The 17,498-nt window shown below is 36.7% G+C and overlaps 1 protein-coding gene across 2 annotated transcripts in view; it reads right to left on the bottom strand.

Moving 5' to 3' along the window:
• rab3ip.L (RAB3A interacting protein L homeolog) overlaps window positions 1-17,498 on the bottom strand; it is a 28,168-nt gene that overhangs the window by 496 nt on the left and 10,174 nt on the right. Inside the window, exons 2-10 of one of the 2 annotated variants that reach the window (XM_018250692.2) lie at window positions 11,128-11,397; window positions 8,548-8,803; window positions 7,948-8,043; window positions 7,313-7,390; window positions 6,494-6,694; window positions 5,222-5,350; window positions 3,526-3,638; window positions 2,557-2,656; window positions 1,509-1,578 (exon numbers count right to left, since the gene is read on the bottom strand). In XM_018250692.2, coding sequence (XP_018106181.1) covers window positions 1,509-1,578; window positions 2,557-2,656; window positions 3,526-3,638; window positions 5,222-5,350; window positions 6,494-6,694; window positions 7,313-7,390; window positions 7,948-8,043; window positions 8,548-8,803; window positions 11,128-11,397 — 1,313 coding nt within the window. 2 annotated transcript variants of the gene reach the window in all.

The following is a 17,498-nucleotide window of genomic DNA, read 5'->3' as shown; positions in this document are numbered from 1 at the left end:
CAATTAGAAAATGCACCATAAGTAATGTTCGGTAGTAGAGAGATGAGATGATCGCAATCCTACCGTTACAAATGTAAACATTTTTGCTTGCTAAGAGCTATAACATGGTGTTTTGATTGGTGCTACTTGTGACAGAGATCACTGCAGTGCATGGTAAGTAGTTGCTTTAGCATGTCGACAAAGAAGCAACTATCAAATACTATGCCATAGCCTTTACTTGGCAAAGATGATACAACGTGCAAGGATTCCTTTCAAGCCAGTTAGTTATTTGCCATTTAAAGGGGATCTAAACACCAAAAGATGAATTGGTGTAAACGTATTCAGTGATCCTCTGTGTACTTTTTTGGTTTTACGTGGCTTCTAAGATACTAGACGTTTAATACAGTTTTATACTGCTATACAGACTTCAGCTCAATTGGTTTTTGAAGGCCCAGTGTGTCAGTGAACTTAAAGGAACAAAAACACCAAAACATGAAATACAATAATTAAAATATAATTTACTCTTGCCCTGCACTGGTAAAAGTGATCTGTTTGCTTCAGAAATACTACTATAGTTCATATAAACTGAATAGAAAAAAAGGCTATACGGCACAGGTTAAATAGTGGATAACAGATAACACCATTATGTTCTACAGAGCTTATCTGCTGTGTAACCTGAGCCTTTTCTCATTTGAATGGCTACCCCATTGCTACACATCAGCATATTAATATAAACAATAGTAGTGTTTCTGAAGCAAACACAGCAGTTTTACCAGTGCAGGGGAACACTGCATTATATTTATATTACTTTAAATCATTTAAATTTGTTCATGTTACGGTTCATTTAACTGTCTAGAAACTGTCTATGCACTTCCTGGATTCATGTAACCTTTGGGCTGCTACCTTTAAGTTAAGCTACTTTAGCCTTCTAAAACAGCAAATGAATATAAATTACAAAAGTGTTTAGAGGTATAGGCTTCACTACTAAGCACTGTGGTTCTCTCCTTTGAAGCCCAATTTGCAGCAGAATGCTTTATAATACTGACAATTCAGAGAGTTAGGTGACTTTTTAATATCCATTGAAACAACACTATCCTGTCCACTGTCCTGTTTGTGTGGCTGGACAGAATGGCAAAAATGTTATTTACAGATGTAGAAAAACTCCTGATACTTCTCTTTCATGAGTCATATACCCACGCACCTCCGTTTTTTAGCTTCTGTCAAAGTGATCGAACTGGGCAGAGTGTCAGGAGACACATCCTGTATCAGTATATTTTTTGCCATTCTATTCACCTGCCAGACAGAACCGCAAGGGGCACTCCTGTTACACATTCATAATATTAGCAGGGAACAAGAGTGAAATTCCATGAGAAAAACATTTGTGCCTCAGGCAAATTGTTCACTGAGGTTGACAAACCTAAATCTCAGATAGAGTAGTAGATTCATATTTTAAATGACATAAAATAAAGAATTCATGGGACAGATTACATACATGTGCATAAAATGAACTGTATGCCTAGAACACTCACCATCCTGCTGTTTTAGAAGTCCTTGATGGATGTACCGGATATATGTAAAGAAATTGCACACAGATGCAATCTGAAAAATATACACAGCAAATATAAAGGCAGTCATTATTGTGGTTCTAAATACAAAATCTAGTATTTACATGGAACCTCTAATAATAAATGGAAACCATATTTTAGTGTCATCTGTAAAGAAGATCCAGGTTTGGATGAAAAAAAAATCATTTTACTATGTTCTAGTTCTACTTGTATGGAGTGCATTTTGTTGTGGCCACATACCCGTGTCTGCTTCTCACCTTGACATGTAAGACAGCAGTGTGTCAACTTTATGACTGTGTCTGTACTACAGAGAACCTTCAAGTCTCACTGTATCTCAGCATTACAATACAGGTATTGGATCTATTATGCACAATGCTTGGGGGACCTGGGGTTTTTTTGATAAGGGATTTTTCCGTAAGTTGGATCTTCATTCCTTATGTTTGCTAAAAATCATTTAAACATATTATAAACCCAATTGGATTGTTTTATAACAATATGGATTCATGCAGCATATCTAGGATCAAGTACAAGGTACTGTTTATTATTGCTGAAAAAGTAATTTTTACAAATTAAAATTATTTGCTTAAAATGGAGTCTATAGAAGATGGTCTTCCCATAATTCTTTCTAGTTTTCTTATAACAGAACCCATACCTGTACATTGCTTGTGTACTGCGCCTACTGGACAGTATGATTTCTGGTACACAACTTATCAAGGTTCACTTAAAGCGTGAATAACAAATATAACTAAAATGTAATTAGGATTATTAAAAAGACAATAATAGGAGAGTACGGTTTCCCTGCCTGTTGGGCTGACCCATCGGTGTCAATAAATTATCAATAAAATATTGGATGAAGTCTTATTTGTTATTTTCAGTTTCTGATAATAATATCTTATGTTTCTGTAACCTTTTTCTAACCCATGGGGGTGCCTGAAGTACTGTAATGAAAGGCTTCAGTTCCAGAAAGGCAGATAATGTTCATTTAATTGACCCGGTACTCTTCCATACTCACCCTATATCTACAGCAAGGAGAAATATAATAGTAATTGCTGGAGTCTCCCAGTTTAATTCTGTGCTTACACAACTTTGTCTGACCACTTAACGCGCATTTCCTAAAAGACAAAATACATTTTTAAAAAAATGTTCAAGTATGTTTAGCATGATGTAGACCATAGGTTCCCAACCTTCTGTAACCATGAGCCAGGGGATTGTGCTATGATTGTATGATTTGTGCCTCCAAGACTTACCTCCAGTCAGGAATTTAACAATGGGCATCTACTAGAAGGCTATTGGGAGCAAATTCAAAAGGAAAGGTGAAAAACATGTTGCTCATGAGACACTGACTGAGGGATAACTGAGCAATAGTTTTTTGGCTGGCGCGGGTCAGTGACCCTGATCTTAAGATGGAAAAAGCCAGAAGAAGACAAAAATTCAAAAACAATCAAATAACAAAAATGATGACCAAGTGAAAAGTTGATATGAATAGGACATGCTAAATGGTCTAAATGGTACCATATTCCTCAGGAAATAGAGCTGTCCATTCATGACTAGTCATTTGCTTCATTGGTGGTGTGCACAGAGTGCACTTACTAGTGACCTCAAACTTATTTAACTATTACACTGTAATATAGATTATGAGACCGCTTCTGTTACTGTGACATGCAGCAAAAAGGAGACGGAAAAACGCAGTTCCAATACCCTTTGAGCAGCAGACATATTAAAAGTATGTTGCTTCTGTTGGCTGCTGTGACAATCAGGCAAAATGAACGGACAATTTTACCCTTCTGGCGTGTTGCCTTGGGGGTTCTGCATGATTTTTATGCACTTCAGAGATGCCAGTAAAGTTCAAAGCCAGAACAGTCTCAAATGGTAAACATCATATTGCTGGCATATACATACTGTATATAGCACAGCAGTCAAAACTATATAAGAAGCAATGACCTCAGTCACTAAATTTTTAAAATTTCTGTGGTTTACTTACTTTGATCCTCCACATTCAACAGCTGATGCTTTAACAAAGCGCACAGATTGCTGACCAGCAGGCTCAATGCTTAAGGTGTTGTTTTCTACTGCTTCAAGAACCGCTGCCGCCAGCTAATGACATCAGTGATAAAATAATAAAAAAAGTGAGAATTGGACCCTTACCGTGTGTATCCGTTATCTACAATATAAATGTGCCCATAAGTCCAAAAACTAAGCTCGTGACAATTTTATTTTTATTCGGTATAAATTACTCCTTTTACAACCCTCTAGTGTTCTTATAGCCCCTATGCTAGCACTTTAATTTCTCCTTTTACACTAGGGTGTAGGGATGCTGCATATCCCTGACAGGTTTGAGTACCATTTAGATTTCCTTTACAACTTTTCAGCGTTAGGCAGCAGAAAAGAAAACAGAGTTATACACGAGCCTACAAAGTTAGCATTAGCTTGTAAGAGTGAAGACAAGCCAGAGGGATGGAAAGGGAAGCATTGTAAACCTCGAGATTGATTTTTCGTTTGTCCAAAAGTAACACACCAGTAAGGACAGCAGTTTTGAGACCCTTTGCACCTGGCTACCTGTTCTATTAGTGCTCATGATTGATTTAATTAAGCCAATTATTATCGGTTATATTTGGAGTAAGGTGGGAAACATATTCAGTTTGATGGCTGTAGTCCCATAGGGTCTTAGAAGTGAGAATTAAATCTGACCTCTCCATTTCATATGGTAGTATAAATGTGACATGACAGATGCGATATCTCACTGTTAAAACGCCGGATGTGCTGAATTTTTGGCTTCAGCTGCATACTGAATGCTAAACAAAATATCTGCCCAAACACTGAATTTAATCCACTCTAATTTGCATATTCAAATTCATATCCAAATAAATAAATGCACCATCTGGAAACAAAAAACTGTTGCTTAAGCTGTCCATTGCTTTAAAGTTGCATGGCCTTTTTTCAGTGTAAATAAAATACATGGTACTTATCCTGAGCATGCAGGTCAAGATCAAAAGCAAACTAGCTGAATAGTTATGAACATGGACTGGTTAATGGGTTAGAGAAATACAAAGAACAAAGTAGTGTTCTGGTTATTATGTTCGCCATACGTTCACTGCAGCCTTTGTAGATGACATTTTTAGCTAACCAACTATATTATAAACATATATATTTAACAGTTTCTTTTTACACTAAACAGTTCTTTTAAGGGATTAAATACTAATCCAACTCCTGCAATTAAAAGTGCTGGGACATAGCAGAATCCAGAATAAAAAGCTGGATTTGTGCATCCACACTGCATGGCATGCTGGAGCGGTGGTGTAACAAGTGATCACCTGGAATGTTGCTCAGCTGCAGGACGCTCTAGGAATACTTGTCTTGGCACTAAAGAGGCAGTATATAACTTTCAATAAATGAACAATAAATAGGACTTGTAAAAAAAATCCATATTTTCTTTAATTTTCATAATCAGAAGAGTATGTTTAAACAAGCCCCCCCCCCATCTACAGTCTGTGTCTCAGGAGTACACATAAGCAAGAGTATTTACCTTTCCTTCTTATTAACTACATACAACTATAAAAGAAAATGGAGGGAGATTTGGAATCAAATAGGATAAAGCTACTCCCCACTGAAATGTAGATTGACACTAGGATCAATATTATTGCCAATAAGCACAGGAAAAATAAAGAAAAAACAATTACCTCACTTTTAGGGAATGTTAAACAAGGGCAGATATCCTCCTGATATATTCTGTGCAAAAATGGGCATGTCCTGTTCATGGAAGGCTCTTCTTTCCAAGTCCTGAATTCATAGTAAAGCGATAAATCAGGCTATAAAAATAAAAGAAATCCCTTTAGAATAATTTTTCATGAGAAAGGATTACGTGTTTTTTAACGAACATTCTCTACAAGTGCTTGAAGCAGTTGGTACCCTGCTTGGTAGGGAAACTCCACGCTGAGTTAAGTAGAAGCAGGTGAGCAGCAGTATGGACCCACTAGTCCATGTATGTGAAAAATGTGGGACAGATTCTGTGCGCTAATTAGAGGAAAAAGTCATATCCCTTTTAGATCTAAATAAAAGAAAATTCTGTATGGTGTGTTATCTTCTCTATAAATGGTTATTTGCAGACTACTCACACAGCCTCACCAAGACGTCCCTATCATATAGTGTGCCTCACTACTTAATCCCTTTCCCTCACACATGCATGTTGACTTCACATGCTTTACAAAAGGAAAAACTCACTGCCCATGTCATTATTACTTGTTCCATGTCTGCAGCACTGTGTGAAGGCCAGTCAGGATGAGATTTGTTTCCCTAGATTGTGAGAGGTTTTTCGAACAAAGCTTTAAATGCAGGGTATAATTTTACATATGAATCACCAGCAGAACTCTAGGTCACTTTGCAATTTGTCTTAATTTTGTGTTTTTTTTAATTAATTGTATTTAAAAAGTAGATAGTTTGAAGGAAAAAAAAGCATTTTTTTGGCTGGAATCATTGAACCCAACAAATATTTTCAGCTGCAGGCTGGAAAGAGCTAGACAGGCTAATAATACCATACAAAATAAAGAAGAGCGACTGAAACGCTTGAAATAGGTTAATCTAAACATAATAAAAGGTAGCGTAAGGGTATAGTTTCCCTTTAATGTCTGCATTTGGTAACTACAGGCTATACCATATTAATGGTTTATCAACAGAAATACATTTTCAGTGAAAATAATTTCAGGAGACCGGTTTAATAACAAAATGTTAATCCCTCGAGTATTCATACACAACAATAAAATAAATGCAAATAGGCTTCTGTTATAAGCTAGGGAGACATCTGGATGTGTAACACAAAAACAACATATTGTACACCATGTACACTGTAATTTGCAGAAACAGTGGGATTTTTTTACCATATTGCACCTGCACAAGCAATAAACAAAGATGAACATTGGCCCTGTGTGAAGTCATAATCCAACCTTTAAAATTACCTCTTTCGATTCTGTGACAATTGGTGGTAGTACACTGAGGTCTAGTGTTCCTCCACCCATAGCACTGCTTGTGCTTTTGTTCCTGGCATGGCCCTTCTTAAAGGGTGCCTTACCAGGTTGCAGTTCTTTTGTGGGAGATGTTGGTGAGGTTGAGAGAACCAGTGTTTTCAAAGCTGCTACCTCAGCCTGCAGCACATCAATCTGAAAGAAAAACACAATAAATATTATAATGAACAACACGAATAACAAGCAAAAAACACTCCTGTGTACCCAAGTATTGACCTGGGTAGCCTGGTGCAATCTGCTTAAACTCTGTGGCACTCTTTTTTCCTACAGCTTTGTTTGTGATCCACAGAGATGCTGCTTCTTTATTTCAATTAAGTGAGAATTGGAGTGAAGGTTATAAATAAAAGAAGGTCATACTCTGAGGAGCAGAGTGCAGCTTACCATGGAGTGCAAGGGAGTGCTAAATTTATTATCAGGAATGCTTGATATTTGAGGTTTTCTAGATAAGGGTTTTTCCATAATTAAGATCACCATACCTTAATACAGTAGTAAAAAACCAATAACACCCAACAAGATTATTTTACCACCAATATGGATTTCTGCAACTTAGTTAGAATCAAGTACAAGGAACTATTTTATGAAAACTTAAATTAAAAAGATTTTTGAAATAATTTTCTTAAAATTTACTCTATGGGAGATGTCCTTCCTGTACTTCACAGCTTTCTTGATATTGGATTTCCACATAAGTGATTGCATACGTGTAGTTGCTCAGAATTCAGTCAATTGAAAATCAATCCGATTTTTTTTACTTACCTTTCCCTGTGCCTCCTTAAGCTGTTTTTCTGCAGCGGCCTGTTTCAGGTTTGCTTCCCGGACCATTTTATGTGCTTCCTGAAAACGTGTATGCGGATTAATGCATTTAAAGACACAAAATAATAATAAGAAGTAAATGTTTACACTCCACTAGAATTTTAAATCATAATGTACAATGAGTATGCAACATTTTAATTAACAGCAACAAAACCTGACCCTATGCATTACTAAAGATATACAGAAGAATCAACCCCGAAGGCCAATGGTGCATGAGGGCATCTTGATTTATGCAAAGTCTAGTGATGATTAAATAACACTACTTGCCATAGATTGCTTCCCTTAATGTTACATTTAAGCACAGTGGGTGACACTGAACCCATCAATTATTGTCATCTCTGTAAAAAATGCATACCATTCATTGTACTTATCACAATAATCATGGCTGCAGGGTAACTCACATAACTCCTATTGATACTAAGAAAAAGGAGGCATGGCGTGTCTATGACAGAACATAGACCTGAGTTACAGTGGGCATACAATTAAATAAAAATAAAATAAAGAATAAAAAATAAAATAAAGGATGGCATGATTAGTTTACCTTAAAGAGATGCATGTAGGAGAGCTTTTATACATACTTCAAAAAGACTTGCTGTCAGCTCCTCCAGTTCCTGTCCCAGCTGGTCCCGTACTTTAGAAAGTCTTTCACATTCTTCATCTTTAAGTTTTAGGTCCTACAATGGGATCCCAAGAACATATGTTGTTATGCTAAGCTAAACATTGTAAGGGCCATGGGGCAGATTTATCGAAATCAAAGTTCGTGGGAAAAATAAAAAACCCCCCAACAAAATATTCCCGCACACATTTTTCTGCAGGAGGAGGGGGGGCGAGAGTTGCATGCCAGTGAGAATATCATTGTCCCATTCATTTTCAATGAGGCTGAAAATCTCAGAGAACATTCACATTGACTTCTATACAACCTCACCAGCTTTTTCTGGTGACTTTTTGTGGTTTTATCCTTTAATAAACAGTGACTATTCGAGGTTACAAAGAATATTCTCGAGGCCAAAGTAAAAAAATAAATCCAAGTGTATTATCATTCAGATTACGAGACTTGACTCCACCAAAAAAATTAAAAAGAACCTCAAACCTGCAGTTACAATTACTATAATATTTATCTCCATGTTAAAAATGCTGTGTGCCTTAAAGCTGCCCTATGATAGTAATGACATTATTACCCGTTTAGCTTTAGCCAGCTCTTCTCGTAACCGTTCATAGCCTCGGTCTCTAACTTCCTGGACAGAAGGGCTCCGTAATCTTGACAAGCTGTCTGTGCTGCAACCAAGCACATCATGTGAGCCATCCACTACATCTGTCAATGTGGCGCCTTGCAAAAACTCTCTCTCTGCACGGTTGTCCTTCTTTCTGCTGTATTTGAGAGAACATGTTGGGCATCCAGAGGTAGAGCAGGATATAGATTCTTGTACATTGGGGCTGAATGAAACATACAGGAAAGAAAAAATATTATTTGCAATATGTAACAAGTAGCAATATTCTTATAATCCCTGGCATACAGTGTATTAAAACCACCAGAAGCAGAAGCATTCAACATGCACTTTGTCATCAACAGTGCAGTCCTAAGCAGTTGAGTGGCCCCAGGGCAAGCTACCCAGTACATGGATCTCTGGAAACCTTTGACTCGCATGCAAAAAATACAACATCATCAAAGTCGGCTTTGATGTGCTGCCCACAATCTCTCTGCACGCTCATGAAGTAATAACGTCATGTCTTTTACATTAAAAGACATGACACACAGCCCTGGCAGATTTTTTTTATGCAAAAACTTCATATCGCTAAGTGTATAGCAGTACAGAGATTGGTTGCCTGAACCTTCCTCCAATCCCCTTGTGGGTATACCGATACACTTTGAGAGCAAAATGATGTGAAGATGCGGTATGAAAGATCTGCGTATTAAGTATGAAAAAATGCAGAGAGCAGTATAAAATGAAGGAATAGGAAAGCCAAGCAAGAAAAAGGTTAAAAACGGAACATAATGGGACAGAGATGTAGAAAACATGAAAGAGAGCAGAAAGATGGGGGTTATAGAGTATGGAAGAGCAACAAAAAAACAAAAAAGGGAGAAATAAAAAATGTAGAGAACATAAGAAGAGGTAGCAGGAAGCAGAAAACAGTTTAGAGAATATGGGAAAGTAAATATGTGGGGGTTAATTTGCTCATCATAATTAATTTCTGCAGTCTCAAAGAATGTTATGTAACTGCCACAGTTAAAGGTTCCATGGTTTAGGTCCACTCATCCTAACCCAAATTTTCTAAAATGACAATCTCCCTGTCTCTCAAAGCTGAAAACAGAACATAAAAACAAGGAAAGCCATCTAGCGCAGCCATTAACTGTCACCAGAATGCAGAGTATTTGTTCTAATGATCTCCTGATCAAAGACACTTCCATCCTAACCCTAACCGCTGTTCAAAGAGACTTCCATCCCTACCCTAACCCCTGATCAAAGAGACTTCCATCAATATCACTCAAAAAGAAATTTAAATAACTTATGTCTGATGATATTCTAAGTCCCTTGCCTATGAGGCTGAGCATGTCAGTCACCCAATGAAAGTTCATTGAACTAAAAAATTGCATGAACCAATTATTGTTATGCAAAGTAAGGTTAACCTAAATTCCAACAGGAGGCCAACTGCCAATTAAGCTGACATTTGGATTATTTTTTATCATTCAGTATGCACAAAATCCCCACTGCCATCTTTCTAGATGATAACTTTATATAATTATCTGGCCCTCAAACATGTAAAATAACAGGTAACTGGCCCCATAGAATATAAAACTTGTCATCACTGTTTCTCATCCATAACTTCATAAATAATACAACTGGGTTTTTTTCAGAATTTTTTCCGGTTTCGCCTCTTTTTAGGAAAAAATAGATTTTTAAATTTTTTTGTGTTGGGTACAACTTCACCATTTGCTATAATTTATACAGTGGTCAGCTCCCATCATTCAAACTTGTCAGGTGATCCTAGTGGTGGCCAATAAGGATGGTGACACTCGGAGCGATTTGTTTTCCAAAGTTACCTTATAAAGAAACTTCGTGCAACTTCAGAAAACGAAGTGCACCGTGTGACATCCTGCCGTGGATTTACATTCTAGTCGGGGGGAAAGCTTTTCAGGGAGATTAGTCGTCCGAAGAAAAGGAGATTTGTCGCTGGGCGACTAATCTCCCCCGAATCTTAGTGCGTGTCACCACCCTAAAAAGGGCAACCACTTGGGAGTTTTAACCATGAAAAAAAAAAAAAGTTGATGGTAAAAATTAGTCCCTGTAGAAATGACATCCAAATGAAATGAAACAAACAGAAAATATGTGCTCTCTGCTGATCTCAAAACATCTCCAATTCCTGCAATCTTTAATAAATTTACTTTAATAAATAAATACATATATGGAACCATTAACTGGATGTTAAACACAATGTTCTACCCAGGGGTGTTATTTTTCACCTGCCTGCCTCTGCCTCCACCTCACTAGGACACCATACTGTGTATTTGCAAGATCACTAAGTTCTATTTGCGTCTATAAAATCAGTTTGATTTCAGTAGACACAGTAAAGGAAGCAGTTCATCTTTTTTATTTCTTCCCCCCCGCCACTTATTTTGTACCCAGCAGTACAACTTTTTGAAGACATGAAACACATACATTCATTTACAGAACTTATTATGAAATAGTTCTCATAGTTTCTGAAGTCAGACATTCATATCTAGGATTATACTAGAGCTTTTGGATTAACATATGGCCTACCTTATGCCTGTAGTGTTTCCACAGTTTAAATGCCTTGGAGAAGAGTACACTGGCTGAGTTGGAAGGTCAGCAGCATTCAAACTGTTGGGCTGTATAGGGCTGGAGCTAACAGTTAAATGGGGCCGATAGATAGGATTCGGAGAGGTAGTTGGTTCCTGAACTTTGACATCACTCACACCCAGATCTGGAGTGGTAGGTGAAGCAAGATTCACTTCATGAAAGCCTTCCAGAGGGTCGCTAGCCATAGTAAACACATCATCCAGAGACCTGCTAAATGATTTGTATTATCAGTAAATTAGCTAACAATCATTTCCTAAATAAAGTAGATTATAAAATGTAGCAGATGTTAGTAGGGAATACATTTAGTAATATGGAAAGAAAACTTTTGTGCCATTACACTTCACAGAGCAAGCCATATTACTTTGCACCTTAGGTTCATTATACTGATCAACTCCAGAATAACTTTAACAAACAACTATTTTACTGGATTAAAACCAGCATGCCTTACCTTACCTTAGAAATATATAATTTTCAATGCCTTTAACCCTTTTCCTGATAACTTGGCCACTGGAGGCTATAGATGAGCCTCAACATAGCAATCATATTGGATGTCAGTGTCATCAGTAAACTAAAATATTCATATACACAAGCCTTTCTGCGGAGTATAGCTTTTGGCAACATATTTTAAGTACCATGAATACGAAACAGATTTGAATATGGTTGTACTGAATATATAATGCAACAATCATAGAAAGGGATTTTTTGTTATTAATCAGAAAATAAAAGATATGTGAACTTTGCACAATGTGCTGAATACCCACTAAAATATAATTATTTTCTTATGGCCTCAAACTTTTTCCTCCTTTGCCTATCTATGACTAGATATGGCATATGACTTTGCTAAAAATAAATAAACAGCTGCCGAGTCACTGTATATGGTGATATATGGCAGAATGAAGCTTGACATTCAGGGGGGTTTATGATCCTTTGATCATCAGGTCTGCAGTAATCGCTAAGAAAATTGAAGAAAAATCTTAATTTTGCTCCCATTTTATTTTTGTAAATTGCTTTAATTCTTTCTAATGCAGGATTTTTTCCCCCCACAAAAAATGAAAACTTGCCAGGTTGTAGTTGGAAAGCTCTTCATTTTATTCCAGGATAAAAAAAAAGCACAAAGAAATCCAGCAATTAATGCAAGAAAATATGGGCTAGATTAAGATCTTTTTTACATTTTCTTACAATTACTACTAACCTGAAGATTAGTAGCTCATAAATCTACCCCATAAATTTAAACAAGGGTTTTTGCATTCATGTATGAAATTAATTTGGATCAGCCTCTATGATACTTGTATGAGCAAGATTAATGCTATGTAGCCATCTACGTGGATAGGTAAACATCACCCAACCACTCCGTCCCCAACATTTGGTTGATATATGGCCACCGGCAGGATCTGACATACTTTTGAGCAAACACAGATTTGACTGAGAGCTTGGATAGATGATACAACAGTTTGATGTTAGTGTTAGATCTGCAGTTCAAGCTTAGGTGTCGTGTTAGAGTTTGTTAATCAGCACTAGAAACACTATATATCTACAGATCTTCCAGATCTTACATAGTATCTCACGGTTGAGCTATGTTTTAAGACAATTTAGTGGGTGCAGGAATACAAGCTACAGGAGTCCCCAACCTTTTTTACCCATGAGCCACATTCAAATGTAAAAAGAGTTGGGGAGCAACACAAGCATGAAAAAAGTCCCTGGGGTGTCAAATAATGGCTGTGATTGGTTATTTGGTAGCTTCTATGTGGACTGGCAGCATTTAGGAGGCTCTGTTTGGCAGTACATCTGTTTTTTATGAAACCAAAACTTGCCTCCAAGCCTGGAATTCAAAAATAAGCTCCTGCTTTGAGGCCACTGGGAGCAACATCCAAAAGTTTGGTGAGCAACATGTTGGGGATCACCGAGCTAAGCCAAGCTCAGTCTTTAAAGCAAACGATAGACATGCAGATTATAGCCTATATCCGACGAACTATCATCTATGCCAATCTTCCGACCTGCAACTAACCATTAAGATTTATATAAATTAGTAAAAAGAACAAATCACATGATGCTCTGCCATTTATTGACAGGCAGCAATCGTACAAAAGTTATGTCTAACAAATAATACTGACAATCTCCCATTGATACTGCAATACATGCAGAGGTATTATTGTTAGCGGATATAAATCTTTTAACCTGTCCGATTGACTGAATGACCAATCCCCCAGGGTATGAAAAAATTTTGGACACTCCACACATGGACCAAAAATTGTATGAACCGTTGTTTCGTAGAACAGTATCTTTGCATCTATGGCCATCTTAACGGATTACTTCATAAAGGTAGTTTATTTACTAGTGGATCAAGTAATAATTAGTAGAAATACAACATATATGGTAACAGTGAATTAACCGTGAATTAAGGAAATAAATTTGGGATTGAGTAAGAGAGCTGTGTTTACAATGTAGCAACCTGACACTCCAAAGTGAGTCAGGTCACGGTAGTACCAATAGTAGGGGGTCAACACCAAAAAAGCTGGTGCTAGGGGTTATATTTCAGAAATGTCTTAGTGTATCCCTGTAAGTATCAGCAAATACCACAACTTCATTTCAAATACTATATTCTAATCCTCTAACTCTGCATTTTAATGGGACCTACAAAATCAATGTGTGTATGTGTGTTTTTCTTGACAAGGTCAAACACGTGATAGTATGTGAGCAATAATTATCCCAAAGTAAGTTTAATCTTATTATCTCTTATGCTCTTAAACGCTAAGACATGAAAGATTACTAGTTTACCTATTAATGAGCATAAACCCAACATCATTATCCGATTTGTTTTTGGCACCATTTATGCTAATGACACAAGGAGCATTTTATGGTTCACTGTATTAGGTAAAGTTGCATACAAACATGACAAAAGATTGCCCTGACAGAAAAGGCTACTAAATACCTCTGCGAATATCAATAACAACAGAACTGGACCCAAGGACAAGACTCCAAATTAGAAAAGAGGTCTCTCTACGGAAGCAGCCATAAAGAAACATAAAGGTGGTAGGCACTATGTAGTAAAAAAATAAAGTCTTATCTTCTGCAGTGGCTGTTCTGGGCTCTCTGCCAAAAACCAATTAAGTTAGAAACATTGTTTCTTTTTCTGGCTGTTCAGTACAGAGAAAATCTGGACTTTCCAGTACAAATGAGGGACTGCGGGTTGAGCTGTTAAAAGATGGACTATCCCTCTAAAAACGGGACAGTTGGGAGGAATGCTTAATCATAGGCTGAAAGCGTGTAAGAGGACGCGGCATTTAAAGAACAATCAATCAGAAAAAAAAACAAGAAAGAACAATGTATACAAACACACTGAACATTCTAAAAGGTACACAATTATAAAAAAAAGTATTCACAGCAACTGTTCTATTCATGAATGCTACCTTCCTGTAGCAGACCGATTAAATGGATGGTTCACCTTTAAGTTAACATTTAGTTTGTCATATAATGGTCAATTCTAGGAAACCTTTCAATTGGTCTGCATTATTTATTTTTATAGTTTTTTTTTAAATTATTTGCCTTATTCCACCTTTCAATTGGTCTGCATTATTTATTTTTATAGTTTTTTTTTAAATTATTTGCCTTATTCCACAGTTTTAAAATGGGGGACACTGACCCCATGCTCTGTAAGGCTACAAATGTATTGTTATTTCTACTTTTTATTACTCATCTTTCTACTCGGGCCCTCTCCTATTCTTATTCCAGTCTCTTATTCAAACCATTACATGGTTGCTAGGGTAATTTGGACCCTAGTAACCAGAGATTGCAAACTAGAGAGCTGCTGAATAAAAACAAAATAGCTTAAAAAATTTTTAAAAATAAATGAAACCCAATTGCAAATTGTCTCAGAATATCACTCTCTACATCTTACTAAAAGTTAACTGAGAGGTGAACAACCCCTTTAAGAAAACCATAATGCTCCCTGATATTTGGCTCAGCAGGAAAGCAATTTGAAGGGTACACCAGTGTGTATTGACAGGAAGTAGGCTCTTATTAAACTTTCAGATATTAAAGACAAGAATTAATAAAAACATACATAATTCTATTTATTGATAGGAACTGAAATAATGTTAGAAAACGGGTATAATGCACCTTTACTGTTCACAAATGCATGTAAATATAATAATAATAGTGAACTACCACTTTAAAATAAACTAACTAAACTCTAATAGTGCTAGCTGTGTGTTAAGCACATTATAAACCAAAAAAATGCCAATAGAAGTGTAGGGATGTAATAGATTGACATGCCTACAAAGTGTGTCTACTGTGTATTGCCCTACAAAGAAGAGTGGAAACATGGAAACTATTGCCAGGTAATGTTTGGGAATACTCATGGAAGCTTCATCATGTGATTATGTATCAGATGATTTTATCTAGTAATTATGTTGGCTAGAAGTGAGAGGGATTACACTCTTTGGCTCCATAGCTGATGGTGAAGGAGTGTAACAGAGAGGTTGGTACAGGTATGGGTCCCATTATATAGAATGCTCGGGACCTGGGGTTTTCCAGATAACGGATCTTTCTGTAGTTTGGGTCTTCATGCCTTAAGTCTTATGTCTACTATAAAATCATTTAAACATTAAATAAACCCAATAGGCTGGTTTTGCTTCCAATAAGGATTAATTATATCTTAGTTTGGATCAAGTACAAGCTACTGTTTTATTATTATGGAGAAAAAGAATAATTTTTAAAAATTTTGATTATTTGGATAAAATGGAGTCTATTGGAGCCATTCCGTAATTTGGAGCTTTCTGGATATCGAGTTTCCGGATAAGAGATCCTATACCGGTATACCACAATGTATGATGCTGTTATAGGCTACTCATAAGAGAAAGTGGCTACTGTAAATATGCAGAAAATACAAAGTTCAGAGGGGCTAGTGACCCCTAAAACACATTGCAGGAAACCTAGTGAGTAAGGTGGAGAGGGTCACTTTAGCACCCAGCAATGAGAAGTAGTGTGAATTGTCTACAGCCCACAATTACCTAGTGCAAAAACAAATGAAAAACCTCTTAAAGGAACGGTAACATAAAAAGGTGTTTTAAAGTAATTTAAAATGTGTGCACTGTTGCACTGCACTGGTAAAACTGGTGTGTTCCCTTCAGAAACTTTACTACAGTTTATATAAATAAGCTGCTGTGTAGCCATGGGGCAGCCACTCAAGCTAAAATAGGGCTAGATCAGGGGTGTCCACAAGGACCAGTAGACCTTTAGCTGGTGATCAGTAGATCTCAAGACTCTGTCAACAAACAGCTTGTCTAAATCACCCTCCTGTTTCATGCTCTTAATTCAGCTATTACTTTAAGGTTACATAAGAAATAGTTGTTAGTTAAATTTAGCAATATACATTTTCTCATAAATAAATATTGGAACAGAATGCGAACAACATTTTATGTTTTTCAGACTGAATAATGACCCCATGGCTACCCAGCAGCTTATTTATATATTATTCAGTTTTCTGAAGCAAATACAGTTTTACCAGTGCAGGGCAGCAGTAAATTATATTTTAATAACGTTAAAACAATTTCATGCACCGGATACAGCGAAATACAGAATAACCCACAATATGCAGCCGAATACCTATTTTGCATATCAATGTTCTGGAGAGTATAAAATTCTGACATATTTTTATACAAGAATTTTGGTGTTTTCAGCTATCTTTTTGGCTGGAGAGTGGTTAGGGTTTCTCTACAAAGAGCCTTCCCAAGTCTCTTACATTTAACCTAAATGACTGATCATACAGACTGAACAGATAGAATTTTTGAAAGACTTTCCTGATGTGAACACTTTCTTAGCAATTGTTAAGATATGTATTAATGTGTGTGCTCTCATACAGATCCCATAGTAATCTGATACAGACACAGTGTCGTGTGATTTGATCTTTGTCTGCTAATGCAGAAGTGTTAATAAAGTTTTGTCTTCTTGAAGCAAGAGAAGCATGGTGTGTGTGTGTGCGGTTTTTCCTCTGTCTGAAAGAAAGTTGCAGGCACATATGAGATTGAGCTACTGGTTATCCCTTCTCTTAAGCAGAATGGCAACAGCAAGTATGCATGCCAAATGAAACCAAATTACATATAAAAATCATGCTAATATATAGTTTAAAACATGTGGTGGTTATGGGCCTAATTATATATGTAGAAATAGACTACACAGGCATAGGTGCCTTTAGCAAACAGCACACAGCACCCAATACAAAATAAAATGCAATACCATAGGTAGTGCAGGTTTGCATAGGGCATAGGGATTGCAGGAGGCATTCAGTAAAAGTTTCAATAAATTGCCTGCAT

Source organism: Xenopus laevis, chromosome 3L (genome assembly GCF_017654675.1).
Source record: "Xenopus laevis strain J_2021 chromosome 3L, Xenopus_laevis_v10.1, whole genome shotgun sequence".
Taxonomy (NCBI): domain Eukaryota; kingdom Metazoa; phylum Chordata; class Amphibia; order Anura; family Pipidae; genus Xenopus; species Xenopus laevis.
Note: the sequence above shows the minus strand (reverse complement) of the source record. Positions and strands in the feature narration are given on the sequence as shown.